The 16,953-nt window shown below is 43.4% G+C and overlaps 1 protein-coding gene across 1 annotated transcript; it reads right to left on the bottom strand.

Moving 5' to 3' along the window:
• Positions 1-7,302: 7,302 nt before the first annotated feature.
• On the bottom strand, positions 7,303-13,643 carry LOC149289434 (serine protease 57-like). Its single transcript, XM_089490517.1, has 5 exons — positions 13,631-13,643; positions 9,449-9,629; positions 8,021-8,165; positions 7,636-7,896; positions 7,303-7,488 (listed from the first exon to the last, which is right to left on the bottom strand). The coding sequence occupies exons 2-5, from the start codon at positions 9,613-9,615 to the stop codon at positions 7,303-7,305; spliced, it is 759 nt and encodes a 252-aa protein (XP_089346643.1). The 5' UTR covers positions 9,616-9,629; positions 13,631-13,643.
• Between the last annotated feature and the right edge of the window lie 3,310 nt (positions 13,644-16,953).

The raw sequence follows: 16,953 nt of genomic DNA, 5'->3' as shown, positions 1-16,953 counted from the left end.
CATATGTAGGAGGGACGGCAAACGGATATTAGGAGAAAGCTGGGATTCCAGCCCAGTAGAGGCAAAACGGTGCCTGTCTAAAATCCAGTCAACCGCATATCTGTAATTAGCCGCTAAATTATAATCAGGCAGGTGAGGGATATTCAAGCCACCATTGTTAGTAGGTTGTTGTAATTTGACCAGTGCAATCCGAGATCGCTTACCGCCCCACAGAAAACGCTGGAGAGAGCGATGGTGGGCATGTACATCAGCCCGCCGTAGCGTAATCGGGAGCATATGAATAGGGTAGAGAAGTTTAGGGAACGCAGCCATTTTATACAAGTGGCATCGTCCCGTGAAGGAAAGGGGAAATTTGGCCCACGATTTAAACAGTTCGTCCACTTGTTGGAAAAGAGGACGAAAATTTCGCTTATACAGTTGGGAAAGAGAAGATGGGATCACAAGACCCAGGTACTTGATAGCTGAGGTGGCCGTCCAGCGGAAAGGAAAACGATCGCCCCAGCCATTCCTGGCCTGAGGGAAAATTGGGAGGGCTTCTGTTTTGGTTGCATTAATCAAAAACCCCGAAGCCCTATGAAGCATCGCAAAAAGGTCCATAAGAGGAGGGACGGGCTGCTGAGGATCAGAAAGAAACAAAAGCAGATCGTCGGCAAAAACAACCACCTTCAAGTCAGCGCCACCCACAGGGATGCCCTTTAGTTGGTTAGAGCAAAGAATCAGACGAAGCAGCGGCTCAATGGCTAAATTAAATAGCAACGGGGAAAGGGGGCAGCCCTGACGTGTACCCCTTCCCAACGGGAAGCGTGGTGAGTTAAGCCCATTAATGAGGAGTTGGGTGAGAGGAGAGCTATATAGAGACTGAAACAAGTGAGTAAAACGGATGCCAAAATGATGGAATTTGAAAAAGGACGTTAAATAATGCCACGAAATACGATCAAACGCCTTGTCAGCATCACAACTAATGACAATGGCAGACTTGTTTTTGGTCAACTTAGTGGAGACAATGGCCGAGATCAGACTGCGAACATTTTGGGTAGAATGCCTCCCACGAAGGAAGCCCGTCTGGGATGGTCCGATCAACCGAGCTAAAATGGGCTGGAGGCGAGAAGCCATTATAGCAGTCAAAATTTTAAAATCCTGATTGAGGAGAGAAATCGGGCGATAAGAAGACAACAGCTCTGGGTCGCGATTGGGCTTAGCAATAAGGACCGTCTTAGAAAGATTAAAGTCTCGCGGGGGAGGTTCACCTGCAAGTAGACGGTTATATAAGTCCTGGAGATGAGGCAACAGATGGGGTGATAACATTTTGTAGTACTCCGCACTGAGGCCGTCAGGCCCCGGCGTCTTATGAGTTGGCAGGGACTTAATAATGGACCTAATTTCTTGTAGAGAAATAGGTGCTTCTAGGTGATCCCTATCCTGTTGGGTGAGCTTAGGGATTTGAGCCCGGCTGAAAGTGTCAATCATTGCATCAAAAGCAACAGGTTCCTCGGTATAAAAGCTGCTAAAATAGTCAACAAATAGTTGGGAAATCCTGGTAGGGGACGAGGTACGAGTTTGATCACTATCCCTCAAACGGGTAATAAATTGTTTCTTATATTTAGAGCGAGTGACTAAATTAGCCAGGAGTTTCCCCGCCCTGTTGCCCCAACGGAAATATGTATTGCGCATATAGGCACAGGAGATCTGCGCCCTCTCAGTGGCCCAAGCATCATATAACGCTTTAGTCTCCCTATAAACCTTCGCAGTTTCAGCAGATTGGGACAGGACATGGTTAGAGTATGCCCGAGACAGATCACGACCCAAGTGCACGAGCCGCTCAGCAGTCTCCCGCCTACGTCTTGACACATAGCTAATAATATGTCCGCGCAACACAGGTTTAGATGCCTCCCAAAATAGGTTCATATCATCCGTGTGAGCGAGATTATCATCAACATAATTAAGCCACTCCCGTTCCAAAAAGGAGCGGAAGTCGTCGGAGTGAAAGAGATTAGAGGGGAATCTCCAATTGTAGGAGAACGACCGAGGGGCAGCAAGCCGAAGATCTAGCCCTATTGGCGCGTGGTCGGAAATAGCTATAGGGAAAATGTGGACAGCCTTGATCCTATATAGCAAAGGCTCCGGGAGAAAGAAATAATCTAGTCTAGAAAAGGAGTCGTGGGGATGTGAGTAAAATGTAAAATGCCTGTCCACCGGGTAAACATGTCTCCAGGTATCTACGAGATGGAAGTGGTCTAACAGGGGTGTGGAAAGGAGTCGCGTGGGGCGAGAATCTGAGCGGGAAGTGTCCAGGCCAGGGTCAGCGGTAAGATTAAAGTCACCCCCCAGAATAATATTAACAGCAGACAGTTCTGACAATACAGCATATACTCGAGCCAGGAAGGAATACTGGCCTGAGTTTGGGGCATAGAGGTTGACCAGAGTAAAGGTGTCAGCCCCCAATCGTATTTTCAGAATCGTATACCTGCCCTCAGGGTCATACCTTTGCGCTTCCACAGAGAACGGCAACCGAGTCGTGAGAATAATAGAGGTACCTCTGGATTTTTTAGAAAAAAACGTAGAGTAACAACTAGCAATCCAAGGGGCGGTAAATTTATTAGTTAGCGGATCACACCAATGAGTTTCCTGTAGATAAATTATATCAGGATGGAGTTGGTGGAGACGGGTGAGAATTTTTTTACGTTTAACAGGAGAGTTGAGACCCTCCACATTCCAGGAGATAAGTCTAAAAGAGTCGACAGTATGCACCCCATCTGCGGAAGCGTGTAAGGCAGAAGAAGCAGAAGCCATCAGCCTAGACCCTTACGGGGAAGCAGGATTCCAGTAAAGTAAACAGTAAACAGTAGTCCCAGGGAGTCCCAGCGAGCCCCCATCGAGACAGACTTATCAATGCGAAAATATAATCGACAAACAGGTTGCCCTAAGAATGAACAAGACCTCTCAATTTTTTTCCCCAATTTAACCCACCCCATGATGCGAGAACAAACGCATCAAAAAACCCAAAAACAATAGTACCGAAAACATAACAGATTCCAAGAAACATATGGAATGCAGCAGGCATTACTTGGAAGTAACCAAGGCAGAAGGAGGAGAACGAGGAGAAGGAGAAGAGGCAAGAGGCGAGGACCCGGTGCCCCTTTGTGAGGCTTGCAGGTGAGTCGGTAAATCCAGGTCATCAGCCATGAAGCGCTTAGCATCTTCCGGGGAATCGAAGAGAAAGGACGTACCAGCATGATGTATTCTCAATTTCGCTGGGTACAATAAGGCAAACTTTATCTTCTTGGAATACAACTCCGTGCAAACCGAGGAAAACTGCCTTCTCTTCGCGGCAACAGCCGCAGAGAAGTCTTGAAAAAGCAAGATCCGATGTCCTTGGTAACGAAGATCCCGCACTTTACGGTATGCCTCAAAAAGCCTGTGTTTGTCCTGGAAATTCAGAACCCGAAAGATAAGTGCGCGAGGTCGAGCCTGGGAGCTCTTAACGTCAGGCCCGATCCGATGCACCCTTTCCACAAGCACTTTATCATAGGGAGAGGGAAGACCTAATTCTTTCGGCAGCCAATTACTGACAATGTCCATCAGGGAGGAGGCCTTCTCAGTTTCCGGGAGACCCAGCAGTCTGATATTGTTACGCCTGCTACGATTTTCCAAATCTTCCAGGCGGTCCTGTAATTGAAGGATAGCAGCCGCTTGATCTTGTACAGTAGCCGTCAAAGATGTGCGGTCGTCCTCCAGGTCAGAAACGCGTGACTCCAATTCGCAAATTCGTTGACTCTGTGAAGTAAGCTCGGCCAACGTACTATCTATGGAAGCAGTCAGTTTGTCGAGTTTCACATCTAAGAGGGGAGAAATCAGATTGACAATATCTTGAGCAGTAAGTGGAGGTGGAGGCGTGCAATCGTCAGGGGATGCCGCAAGTGTAGCCTGCTGCGGAGAGTGAGGAGCAGGAGCAGATCTGGAGGTTCCATGTGTCTTGTCCCGTGCCTTCCCTTGCCTGGTAGACGATTTCGGTGTCGGATCCATGTAGCGTTCCATGGGGCCCAGAAGGCACCGGGCACCCCTCGTTAGGAAAGAGGGGAGAAAGACGAGAGGGGAGAGAAGAAGAAAGAAAGAAGAGAGACGGAGAGGGTAAGAAAGAGCAAGGTACCAAGAACAGCTGCCAAGGTGGAAAGCAAACTGTAAATCAAGTGGTAGGAGATACACCACAACAGCCGCAAAGTAAGCAAAATACAAGCAGCACGGTATATAGTGCAATATATGGTGCAGTGCAAACAGAGACGGTGAACCACGCACTGAAGAATTAAACACAGCGTATAACCTATTACAGTTCAGGGCAGTGATAAACAGCAGAAAGCAAACTGCAATGGTGTATGAAGTCCAAAGGGCCGGTTAAATAAGTCCAGCAGCAGGAAGGAAACCTTTAGTCCCAAGTCCCAGTCCCAGTCCCACCACCCAACCTATCTAGAGCCCACCCCACACCCCTACCTAGCTAGTAGCACAGGATAACAAAACAAAAGAAAAAAAAATATATATATATAATAAAAAATAAAACAACCCACCCAGAACCCAGGCCAACCACCCAACCTAACTAGAACCCACCCTAAACCCCTAACTATCTAATGCCTCCAGAGAAAAATAAACACAGAAAGGCCTAATAGCCACTTAGAGTCCAAAGCCTACCCCAGCAATCGTGCCAGGTATGAGGAGCAGGTGGGAGAGGAAATCAGGAACAGCCGGGCACACGCTGGAATAAAGGTGATCACTCCCGGTGGCAGCAGCAGGGATGCGGAGAAGAGGACAAGGACCAGCAATCGGATCCACCGCTACAGGTAAGTGCCTCGAAGACGCAGCCCCATCCGCGACACCTCCGGCAATGCAGCAGCCAGGCCGGAACGAAGCAAGTGTGTCGCTGGTAGGGCAAAGCAGCATCGAATCTCAGCAGCACTGGGGAGGGAAAGGGCCGATGAAGGAGGCAGGTAGGGGCCCCGAATGGGGAAGGCAAGCGAGGTCTTGTGGCGTCGGGCCTAAAGCCCCAGACTAGGCCTTGACTCCCGGGCCGCAACCACGTTGCGGTTTAAACAATGTCCCAGCGACCAAGGAAACAAAATATCGGCAGGCCAACAAAGTTGAGCAGCCCACCAGTCACCCTGAGGGGATGATTTGGCGCAGCAGGGTCAAAATACCCGCGGATGGGAGCAGATAAAAGCTTAGGTGGCGGAGCGCAGCTAAAAAGCGGCCATCTGTAGGGCCCGCCTCCCGGAAGTCATGGTGGAGAATCTTATTCGACGCCTATATAGCCCTATTATCTGCTGGACCCTGGGGAGGACATGCTTCATTTTTGTTCTGTTTGGTTTTTATTTTCTTTGGTTTCATATATGGTTTTATTAGCTCTCAATGTCTCCTGTTTACATGCCGTATGGACAGCTTCCCTCTAGAGTACCTGCTGCAGGTGCTGGTTATTCTCTTCTGCTGCCTCGTCCATACTATCTCTATTGGTGGTTGTTACCCGTGGGCGACCACGGCGATGACCAGCGGTCATGGTTTCCACGATATTGTTGCATCCCCCGCTACATTTGGTGTAGTCGATCCGCGCGCTTCATATCTGACCTGCATTTACCTCGTTTGATGTCTTCTACCTGTATTATATTTGCATGTTGGTCGGATGTTGTGCCTTTGTGTCCAATGTTCTGTGATGTGTTTATTTTATCATACGTGCAATAAACGGAGAATTGAAAAAAAAAAAAAAAGTGTAAACTGGGGAAAGCCAAGCTGCTAGTGGTAGCTCCTGAAATAATACCTTGCTAAATAGGTTCAAGTAGCCAGCTTGAGGAAGCAACAGGTATTAAAGAGTCACACCAGTCATATGTACTTTATGTACTGTAATACATATTATAGCTGACTTTATATTATGTCACTTTTGCAAATGCTTAGGAGGATTCTGCGGAATTCCCCGGTAATAAATTTGTTCTTTGGGGAATGTGTGACAAAATACAAGTGTAAAAAAATTGATTAACTCTAAAATATATTCAACCTATAGCAAAATGACACATCAGAAACAATAACAGCAACTAGAAATGCTTGTTTTATCTGTGGAAAAGGAGTTTATCTGTGCTCTCTCTGTAGAACTTCTCCATAGGCCTTGATAGAAGTCTCTCACTCCCAAGATTATCTTGCTTCTCCGAATAGGCACACTTTGGATAAATCCTCACAGATCTAGTCTTCTCTAGAAAGTAGACGCCCTGTATGATCATACCCAGATTGTTTATCCCATGGAATCTCTATTCCAAAAACTGTCTCTCCCAGGGGATGTCTATCCCAAAGATTAGATGTTCCATGGGAATTACTCTGTCCAAGGGCATGTCTATTCCAAAGACACTTGGTCTTATGAATAGATCTAGCTACCCACCCCCTATTTCTCTAGGATCACCTTTTGTTTCATACTTAACTGTGGAGGCCCTTTTTCTGCCAGAGGTTTTGATATTAACCTCTTTTGCTCTCTATGATAAAATATGTACAGGACCCTTCAGTCAAATGTATACAAACATAAACCTTTATACCTGTATGTAATAAAGAAATGATCAAATTACTATTTATTTCACTCTCTTTGCTCTCCCCCTTAGTTTCTGTGTATGAGATGTGTTTAGCCCGTACTTACCACAATCACTTCAAGCGCTGGCCCTGCCAAAACTGTCCGTAGGGGTCTGTTCTTCTGAGAAAAACGCTCCCATTGATTGGCTGCTTCAAGCTGTCAAGCCATGGCAAGAATTTCCAGACCACAGAGGAGGTCTCTTTTATACATAGAAATAAGTGTATATGTGTTTGTGTCTGTTAGCATAAGTGTGTGTAGCATGAGTATGTATGTGCTTAAATATTTGTGCTATATGTGGTGCAATTTGGAGCGATAATGGAAGAGGATGGAAATGCATTAGGATGTGGGCGGGTATGATGATGCTTAGGGGCATCTCTACACATACCACATACATACACACATAGCCACTCTAACACCATACATTTGCACATATACACCCACCCACTCTAACACCAATTTTGCTATTGAATCATAACTCATGATACCTTCAACGAGGTGAGGATAGATTTTAGTAAAAACCAAAATATCCAACTGGTATATACGCTAAGTCTAAAATAGCAGCCATGCCCATTTTTTTAACAGAAAAAAGCCACTTATTTAGTTTTCAGGCAGATGCACATGCCGTGTGTTTGACAACAGACAAGTCTAACTTCAGTTAAAATCAATTTAATTCTGGAACATGAAATACTTCATCATATTGGTTTTGCTTCTGATTAGTTATACTTCTTCTTGACCTGTTCTGTCAACTGATTGCTTCTCATCACATTCTGGATCCATGACACGAAGGATACCACACGTGTATATACATCAGGGGTTGATGGATTCCCACAGCGTATTCCAGAAAAAGAGACCACACCTTCCACACTGTCCCTGCACACAAGAGGTCCCCCAGAGTCACCCTGCAGGGACAATCATACCATTAAATAATTATTTTGTAGAATATGTATAACATAAAAAGAATGCAAGCAGATCAAATGCACTGGGGGGGGGGGTAATAGTAATAACAGAAAGGGTATTTTATGGTAATCTGTCTTTTTGTTACTCACAGAACAAAAACCTTTGGCCCTCTGCCTGGGACTGGCTGCACATAGCATGCTTTCCAAGATGACCCCATTCCAGGATACATTACAGGCCACACGACTGATTACATCCACATCTGTCTCCATCAATGCCTTGGCTTCAGCCCCAAAATCAGACACATAACCCCACCCAGCCACTGAGCAAGAGGTGTTGGGTTCCAAGTCTGAGTTGGCACGAGGAAGCTTAATTGTCCGCACATAGGGGGAAATAAAAGCTGAGTCGTTCAACTGAAGAGAGAAAAGATCAAATGTATAATATGAAAAAAACATTTTTATAAAGAACAATTATTAGAAATGCTTTGTAAAATTGGTCTCCCCTAGAGGCTACAGGATTAGGAGATCCATGTCTTACCTTAAGCAGTTGAATGTCTCCCTGGAAAGTGTTGGGGTTATATTCTGGATGCTGGATTGACTCCTGTACACTGAACACCTGAACATATCTGTCTGGAGCATGCAAGTCATGTGCACCGAGTACAACACGCACTAAATCCACAGGTCTGTCACAGAGAAAATTGAGAATGTGCCTATAACTTTTTTGGATTATTCTAGCATAGATTTCATTTTAAAATTCTGGACAACGTTTTCCAGCATGCATTTAAAGAAAAGGCCAGTCCAGACTTTGCAGAAGTCAGCCAGATAGCTAAGCACAGCTAAGGTAGATCAGGTCAGCTAATTAAACTCTGTTTTATTAGTTAATTGGCTAAATAGTGTGAGATATATCTTAAAAAATCACTCTGCCTTAGGGAGCCTTGGTCACCCACAGCCCAATGTACAATGCCAGACTGAGAATAAAAATTAGCCCTGGCACTTTAAGGCCAGCTCTCAATAAATGACGTATCTGCATGCCGCCTACTAGATACACATGAGAGCTGAAATTCTCTTACACTCTTGCAGCCTGCAGCTGCTTGTATTCATCCCGTGGCCATGCACTAATAGATTGGATCTTCAATAAGTGCAGGTGAAAGTGTTTGTCTCAATGATATGGCAAAGATAAAAAAATACAACATATACAAATGGCAAGGCTGAACTGGGGACAAAAAGCGGCCATAGCATCCACTAAACAGCATATTTGGGGCCAGTGGCAGCACACTGGAGAAGCAGATCTTCTGTTAAAACAGCAAGAAATGTAAGTGTGCACCGCTATCAGCACCCGGCCCATTGAGCAATTTCCCAGTCAGCCAGAGGATCATACCCAGCACCCTTCGTCTTTCTGTAGGCCAATGACATTGGCATACCTGGGAACTCTCCGTGTTTTTCCAGGAGACTCCTACTCCCTGCCACCACGGACAGTCTTCCTGTGTGTAGGGCTAGCTCCACAGGCAATGTCAGAGGGACCAACCAATGTCCTGAAAAGGGAGGGCTTCGGGTAGCTGGAGCCTGGATGTTCCCAGCTATGGTGATTGGGAGTGAGGCTGATGTAAGTGGAAGAGGTCGATGTGTGGGTAGAGCAAGCCCCAACTGCTTTACACTTGTGTGGGGGCAAGAAGGGGAAATGGCTATGGGCAGAGAGTGGGCATGTGAAAGATTTCAGGCCATGGCCAGGAGACCCAGGAAGCGGCTCTTTACCTGGAGTCTCCAGGTGAAATACAGAGAGTAAGTTAGTAAAAATTACATATTTGGCTGGCACAATTTATATATCTGAATAAACACAAAAGTAAATTGGGTTTTCATTTATAAAACATAAATCTATTTACATGCTTAAGGTTGCTTGGTGCTTTCCTATGCTATACTTCTTTTTAAGCATTTGATGAAATGTTTTAGATAATTAAAATTGTCTTACATGTCCTCCATGCAATGGGCTGCAGTTAGTACCCATTTACGGTGAATTAGAGCACCTCCACATTCACTGCTTCCACCAATCTGTAGGGATGCCATGTAGGGTCTGGAGTGTGCTTTGGCCTCATGACCACCAACAATATGAAATGCATCTGTATAAATAATAACCATAAGGTAATGTATTACTAAACTTATAGTGAACAGAAAAGTCATAAAAGTCCTCCAATAGTACAGAGTGATGTGAGACACCCATTATGGAATATATGCACATTATTACAGGGAAAAGGAATTTCCCTGGTCAAATTCCATTATAATCAGCTTTTTTAATCTTCCTGTTAAATCTCTATTCGCAGACAATGTTAAATAATGGACATTAAGGTGTATCTTGTAAAAGTCCTATTTTTAGGAGAAGACCTGTTAATGAGGAAAGATAAGTACAAGACACAGCAATAACAGCAATAGGTATGGTTGTCACCTTTCACTTAACTGAACATTGAAAAATAATACATTGCAATGTGTTGCCTATAATGTGGTGTGCCATCTCTTAAGTGTATGAGAAAAGCCAGAATGTCTAACATTAAATGTGCAACTTTCCTCTTTAAAGGAAGTCTATTATTTAATGCCTGTGACTTCCTCTGGGACCCATAAGGATGGCTTATAGTTAACTCAGGAACAGATTGTCAGCCTCCGTTTGGAATATGCCAGCTCAGACACCAAAAGGTGCTTAGCTACAGAGACCTTGCAGTACTACCGTGTATGAGATATGTGGTTGTCTCCTGCCATCCACTTTGCAGATTGCTCTTTTCTTGGTGTTCCTTTGCAAATGCATTTGCCCAATTCCCCAATTGCCCAGTTAAGTTCCCTGAACACATCTCCCTCCACAAGATATGCAGTATTTGACCAAAAGAATGTGGGCACCATTTCTAATTATTGAGTTTAGATGTTTCACATTGCTAACACGTGGATAAAATCAAGTATATAGTTTTGCCATCTTCATAGACAAAGACTGGCAGTAGAATGGATTATACTAAAGAGCTCACTGATTTCAAACATGGTACTATCGTGGGATTATTTAAAAAAAAAAAAAAGGAATTTCCTTGTTAATTTCCTGTAGTGTTCCTTGTTGAAACCATTCCTCTTTAACTGTCAGCTAAAGAGAGCAAATCTCTTTCTGTTTGTTTTTAGGTCTTGAGCAGGCCACAGTGTTTTCGCCTCCGTGATGGTCAGATGAGGGCTGGCACTTTCTGGCCCGGGAAGCAGGAAAATTCAAGTGGCCCCATCGGCCCCTTGCTCCCCCCAGTAACTCAGATATGGATTGGCACACATATTTATGTATACACTCATGCTAACATACATGCACACTCATGTTTACACACACAAGCACTAACACATACTTACACATTTATGCTAGCAGACATTGCCTCTCCGACACACGTATTCATGCTCACCCACACTTACATATGTACATTCATGCTAATACACAAACACACATACGCATTCGCAAAATTCCTCACAAGGGACAGTCAGACTTGGACTTGCTCTTTGTGAGCACCTTTGGACCGGTCCAGAAATGCAGGAATGTAGTGGGGTCACGTAACATTGTGTTACATAACCCTGCTGTGTTCCTGCCTCCCTGTGCCACTAAAGGGGAGACACAATGTTTGAGCAGCCATAAAGAAAGCTGAGGGTGAGGTAAGGATTCGGCGCCTCTGGTGATGGTAATTCATATCCTGTTTGACTTCTTCTTGAAGACACTCTGGCCTGCTCCAGAGCTAAAATCAAAAGGAATGCTACAGAGTAATTTACTTCTACCATTGCACAGCAACTCCTAGATGTGAACTCACTGCCAGGAAAGCTAAAGTGCTAGCAGACAAGAACCCTTTCCTGCCAGTAGTTGGCTGCTTCAAGCAACAGGGCACATATTCTGTGTCAGATGTGTGCTTTATTTATTTTCATTTTGGAAGGATGCATATTAAGGTACTCACAGTACAGTACAGTACTTTAATATGAACATTATTGTTCTATAGTGGAGGTTTCTTGGACATTAAACTATTCATTTAATCCCCACAACTAAATATCCAAGGAAATTACTTAAAATGTGATGTGACAGCAAGATGACAGCTCTTCTACCTACCTTCTATAAAGGAATATAACCCCTGCATTTACTCAATCTATCTATGCATTGTATATTTTTTCAGCTTTAGAGAAGATGCCGGTCTATCATACGCTTTGTATAATCATATAGATTGTAATACCTGACAGGGACAGTGTACGGAAAACTGCTGCAAGTAACACCAGGTGTTCCATGGCTGCAAGTTTCACTTCCATCTGTGAAGAAAAGAGGGAGCAGGGAGTATTGGGCTTTTAAAGTCTGAGCCAAGTTATTCGTTAAGGTATTTCACTAACGAACATTAGATGTTGTAATGACGGTACACAGAGAGGAAGTATCATTTAACTGTTTCCTCAAGTCCTGTAAATCATGAGAGCGGCCGTATTACTCTTTACCTCTCAAACATTAGTGCTACGGGACAGTATTAAACAATTAAAATACCCCTTTATATTACTCAAGAATAATACAAAACAAGCTTAAACTCAAGAATGGTTTCTAAGAAACAGTGTTTTGTGTTACTTCACTGTAAAATACTGCAAATTACCGATACTTACATAGCCAATGTCATCTTTAGTCTTAGTAGGACGAAGGGCAAACTTCCCGCAGTCCCCTGCCCCAAGCCAAGTGGTACCTGCACCAGAGACCCCCTCATCACTCCTGATGTAGTGTGATTGACGTGGTCTGTGCTAGGGTGACTTTTCTAACACGCATTTCATTTACTGCTCAGTGGCATAGGTGAGGTGTTGCCATACAGTGCGAGGAATGCTTCAATTCCCAGAAGTTCTTAACACCTTTTTTACTGAGAGTGTTTTGTGCCCAAAAACCTGAGACTTTTACAGCATTTTTTTTTTTTACTAGTTTCCTTAAACTTGATTCTCCTTTTTAATTTTTTTTGTGCAGGACAGATAGAGCTTTCTTTTGATACCATTTTTAGATGTATAGTCTAACATTTAGTATTAATAATAGATCAAATTAATGAACATTTTTAGAACAATGAGAAAAAAATTGACATGCATAGGTTTTGATATGTTTTTCAGAATTAATGAGGTACAAAACGGAACATGCTTGTTCCCTTTTTCAAACATGACATTTTCAAATTTTATTTGACTAATTTCTCATTGTTTTATCTAGCCACCATCTAAAACTACTATCACAAAAGTATTTTTGGGGAGAACACAACCCAGGCATTTGGACAACTAGTAACATATCCTTGGTGAGCCGTAACGTTAATTTTCATGGCTTTTTTAAACAAACTTTCCATGTGTAGGGTATTTTTTCTTATTTATTTTTTTATCTATTTTTTTTTTAGTGTATTTGAGTGTAAGTTTTATTGATTTTATTTGCAGGTGGGAAGATGGATGGCTGGCTCTGCCATAATGTCTAATCCCCTGCATGACAGCAGGGATAAGACTTTTGTTTCAGTGTGCCAGCGTGCTGATCTGTTTACCTTGTGGCACACATTGTTTTAAAACTTTTCTGAGGCTCCTTATTGGCTTCTGACCAATCAGTAACACTTTATATGAATTGAACATCATCTTCATTGAGAACGCGATGCATTAATTCATACAGGAAGTAACCTGAGACTTCCAGCACTGGGATGGTTAATCAGGACCAGATTAAGAGCATCATGGGCCTGGTGCTGGGTATTTTGGTGGGCCTTTTTATGGAAATAAATAAAATAGACGGAATCTTAACTCCCCATCATCCATGTGTACTAATAAAGATAACATCAGTTCACAGTCAGTCAGATAGTATAGGATATAATCTTATGTAAAGGGAGTGGGAGTACATCAGTACACAAAAATAGTAATTATACATAGGACAACCAAAGCCACAAGTTAGTGCGACTAATCCTTTTTAATAAGACATACACATTGAAATAGGGTAAATAACACAATACCTTTGCTTTGTTTTATCTCTGGATAAGTAAAAATTAAAAAAGTTAGATTTATTCCAACAGTAAGTAAAGTGCCAGGAAACAGAAGATCAGACATACACACTAGGACGAACTCTGCCACACCGAAACCCAAACACACACATCAGGACAAGCTCTGCCACACCAACACCCAAACACACACACCAGGACAGGCTCTACCACACTGATAGCCAACAGAACAGGCTCTGCCACGCCGACACCCAAACACACACCAGGACAGGCTCCGCCACACCAACACCCACCAGGACAGGCTTTGCCACACCGACACCTAAACACACATCAAGACAGGCTCTGCCACATTGACACCCACATCCGGACGGGCTAAGCTACAACAATAAAACCAATGTATTTTCTACACTGCTTTGTTGTTGACCCCACTTTTGTGTTTTTGCCCCCTTGTGTATCACACCCCACCCTGCCCTGTGTATTCATGCCCCCAGCCTGTCCCCCCCTTTAGTATTGATGTATGTGATGGCCCCAGCTGCCCTCCTTGTCAATGGATGCCGCCAGCAGCAGGACTGCAAAGATGGCCCTGATGGTCATGCTGCCCCATCGGCGGGCCCCCCCGGGAAATCTGCCTTGACTGGGATTATTTTCAGGTAGGGGCCTGGAGCTTCATCAGCCCCTACGTTAATCCGGCCCTGGGGTTAATGGCGCTTCTCAAGGACTATGTCAGGTATGAAGAAGTTTAAATCCATAGCTAGGAGAGGTTGCAGGGGGATTTTGGTTATTGTTTACAGTATTTAATGGTATTTGTAAAGGGTGACATAGTCCACTCACAATGTTTGATTCTGTAGTTAACCCCTTCGTTACCCTGTGGATGTGCCTGTACGGTAATGCGAGGTAAGTTGCCCTCTTAGGATGTAGTGGTATATCCAGCGTTTTTTGCACTGGCTGTTATCTCCCTGCCGCTGCATGGGATATTATGCTGTCAATCCCTGGCTTCTTGCTGACAGATCAGGTGTAACAGTGCTTGGCGCAAGTGCCGGTACATTGGTACACCTTTCCCTCCGGTAGGCTGATGGCTTACAGCACACATTACAATCAGCAATGCAAGGCTATAGTGTTGTGCTTGCTGATCACAGTGTGATAATTGCAGGGGAGATAAAAGAAAAGGAAACATATATATATTTTTTTTATTTTTTTTAAAGTGCATACGTGGAATGTTACTGTCATCAGGGCATGTTGCCGAACATAAATTAGGTAATTGTTGAGCAGTGGCACCTGCTGTGTAGAAAAACGTCTAAGAAATTGCAAAGAAAAAAAATATTTTTAATATAGGTTTTTTACCCACTAGCACTATTTTTGTGGGTTGATATGGTTTCAAAAGAAAAGCCTTGCTTGTCCTGAATAAAAGAAGTCTAATTTGGGTAGGTACATCAAACATGGATAAGGGTAAAATTGATTAAACCAACATATCGGAATAATGGCAAAATTTGATACTGTCGTACTGAGTGGGTTAAGCAAAGCTGTGTCCATCTCAATCCAACTAATTTGCCTGTGGTGTATTATTTACTATGGGATGTGGGCAATGTTCCCTCTAATTTTAGTAGCTGGTGTGTGCCGAAATCTTATGTTGCGTAATTTTTTTGCTGTTACAAAAGTATGGGCACACTGAATGCTTGTGCAAATATAAAAAAATGTTTCAAGATAATTTTGCACAACCTCTCTCATGGCTAATAAAACTGTATTTTAATATAATACAAATAAAAATGCAATCTATGAAGTTACGTATTTAGTTAACATTTTATTCTACTTTGAAGTTTTAACTACTTTGTTCAGTTTGTTGTTCCATTAAATAAAACATCAAGGAAGGTTCTGACCAATAGCCATCAATATATATACAATATATGGGCAAAAGTATTGGGACACCTGACCATTACACCAACAGGGACTTTTATGATATTGTATCCTAATACATATACATTAATATGTAGTTGGTCCCCTCTTTGCAGCTATGACAGCTTCTGGGAAGGCTTTCCACATGATTTTTTCTGTGGGGATTTTGTCCATTCATCCAGTAGAACATTTGTGAAGTCAGTCACTGATGTTGGACGAGAAAGCCTGGTTCGCAATCTCCGTTCCATTTCATACAAAAACTGTTCAAATGGGGTTGAGGTCAGGGCTTCGTGCAGGCCAGTCATGTTCTTCCACACTAACAATGCTTTATATGCTGGGGCACAGTCATACTGGAATAGAAAAGGGCCTTCCTCAAACTGTTTCCACAGAGTTGGAAGCATAGCACTGTCCAAAATGTCTTGGTATGCTAAAGCATTAATATTTCCCTTTACTAGAATTAAGGGGCCTAGGTCAACCCCTGAAAAACAGACCCATACCATTATCCCTCCTAACCAAATGTTACAGTTCACACAATGCAGTCAGGTAGGTAACATTCTCCTGGCATCCGCCAAACCCAGACTCATCCATTAGAATGGAATGGTATGTGTATGTAAATGTATGGTGTTAAGAGTGGCTTTGTGTATATGTACGTATCTATGTGTAAGTGTATATTGTAAGAGTGTGTGTATGTATATGTAAGGTGTTAGACTGGGTGTGTGTATGTACGTATGTATGGGTCAGTGTATGGTATAGTGGCTGGATGTGTCAGGTGTTAGAGCAAGCAAATGTGTGTATGTGTAAATGTAGCGGTGCCCCTGACCATCATAATGCCCTCACCTAATTCATTCACAGCCCCCATCACAATTATTACCCCAACCACCAAATTCCCATCCCCTACCATCATCACCCCATATTGTATCACAATCATTGCCCTCCATCTTCATGCTTCCTAACAAAACTTCTCTTCAAACAAACATATTCCTCCCCTCGCATCTGAGTCTGTGGTCTTCCTCTGCGTGTCTGCCAGTCAGCGCCGCACCAGATATGACGTCACAGCTTAGATGGTACATTGGATGTGGGTATTAAAGGAGGGAGTATCTTGCTTATGCCCTAGTCATGTGTTAACAAAGGTAGATTAAATTAAAAGATGCAATTCGTCTAGGACCATATAGAAATTAAAAAGCTGGTGGTCCCTTTAAATTTCCCCCTTGTAAATATATGAGGAGATTCTGCAGAATCCTGCTATAGAGATAGTAGTGGGGGGAGGGTTTAGTCTAACGTGTGATTGACAGTGATTGACTGTTTAGAGCAGCCCATCGGTAACATAAAATTTCCGACTACAGAGGGGATATTCTGCTGAATTTTTTCAGGTTTAATTAATGCAGATAAAAGTACTTTCATGTGAATTCAATGTTCCCAGGACTGATTCAACACTCCCACCAATACCCAACTGTGTTTCCAAATGAGCATACCTTGGAACTTCTGGGCTCCGGCTACCCGGAGCCTTCCCCTGCGGGACGCGGCCAGGACTGCCCACTGATGTCGGTGGGCGGTCCTGCTGACGTCGTGGGTGTTGCCGCGGTGTTAAGCTACTTATAATTATTGCTCTATAACTTAAAAAAGC

Source organism: Sceloporus occidentalis, unplaced genomic scaffold, assembly GCF_023333645.1.
Source record: "Sceloporus occidentalis isolate IW3139 unplaced genomic scaffold, rSceOcc1.0.p SCAF_45, whole genome shotgun sequence".
Taxonomy (NCBI): domain Eukaryota; kingdom Metazoa; phylum Chordata; class Lepidosauria; order Squamata; family Phrynosomatidae; genus Sceloporus; species Sceloporus occidentalis.
The sequence above is the reverse complement of the archived record's forward strand: the minus strand, read 5'-3'. Positions and strand labels throughout refer to the sequence as shown.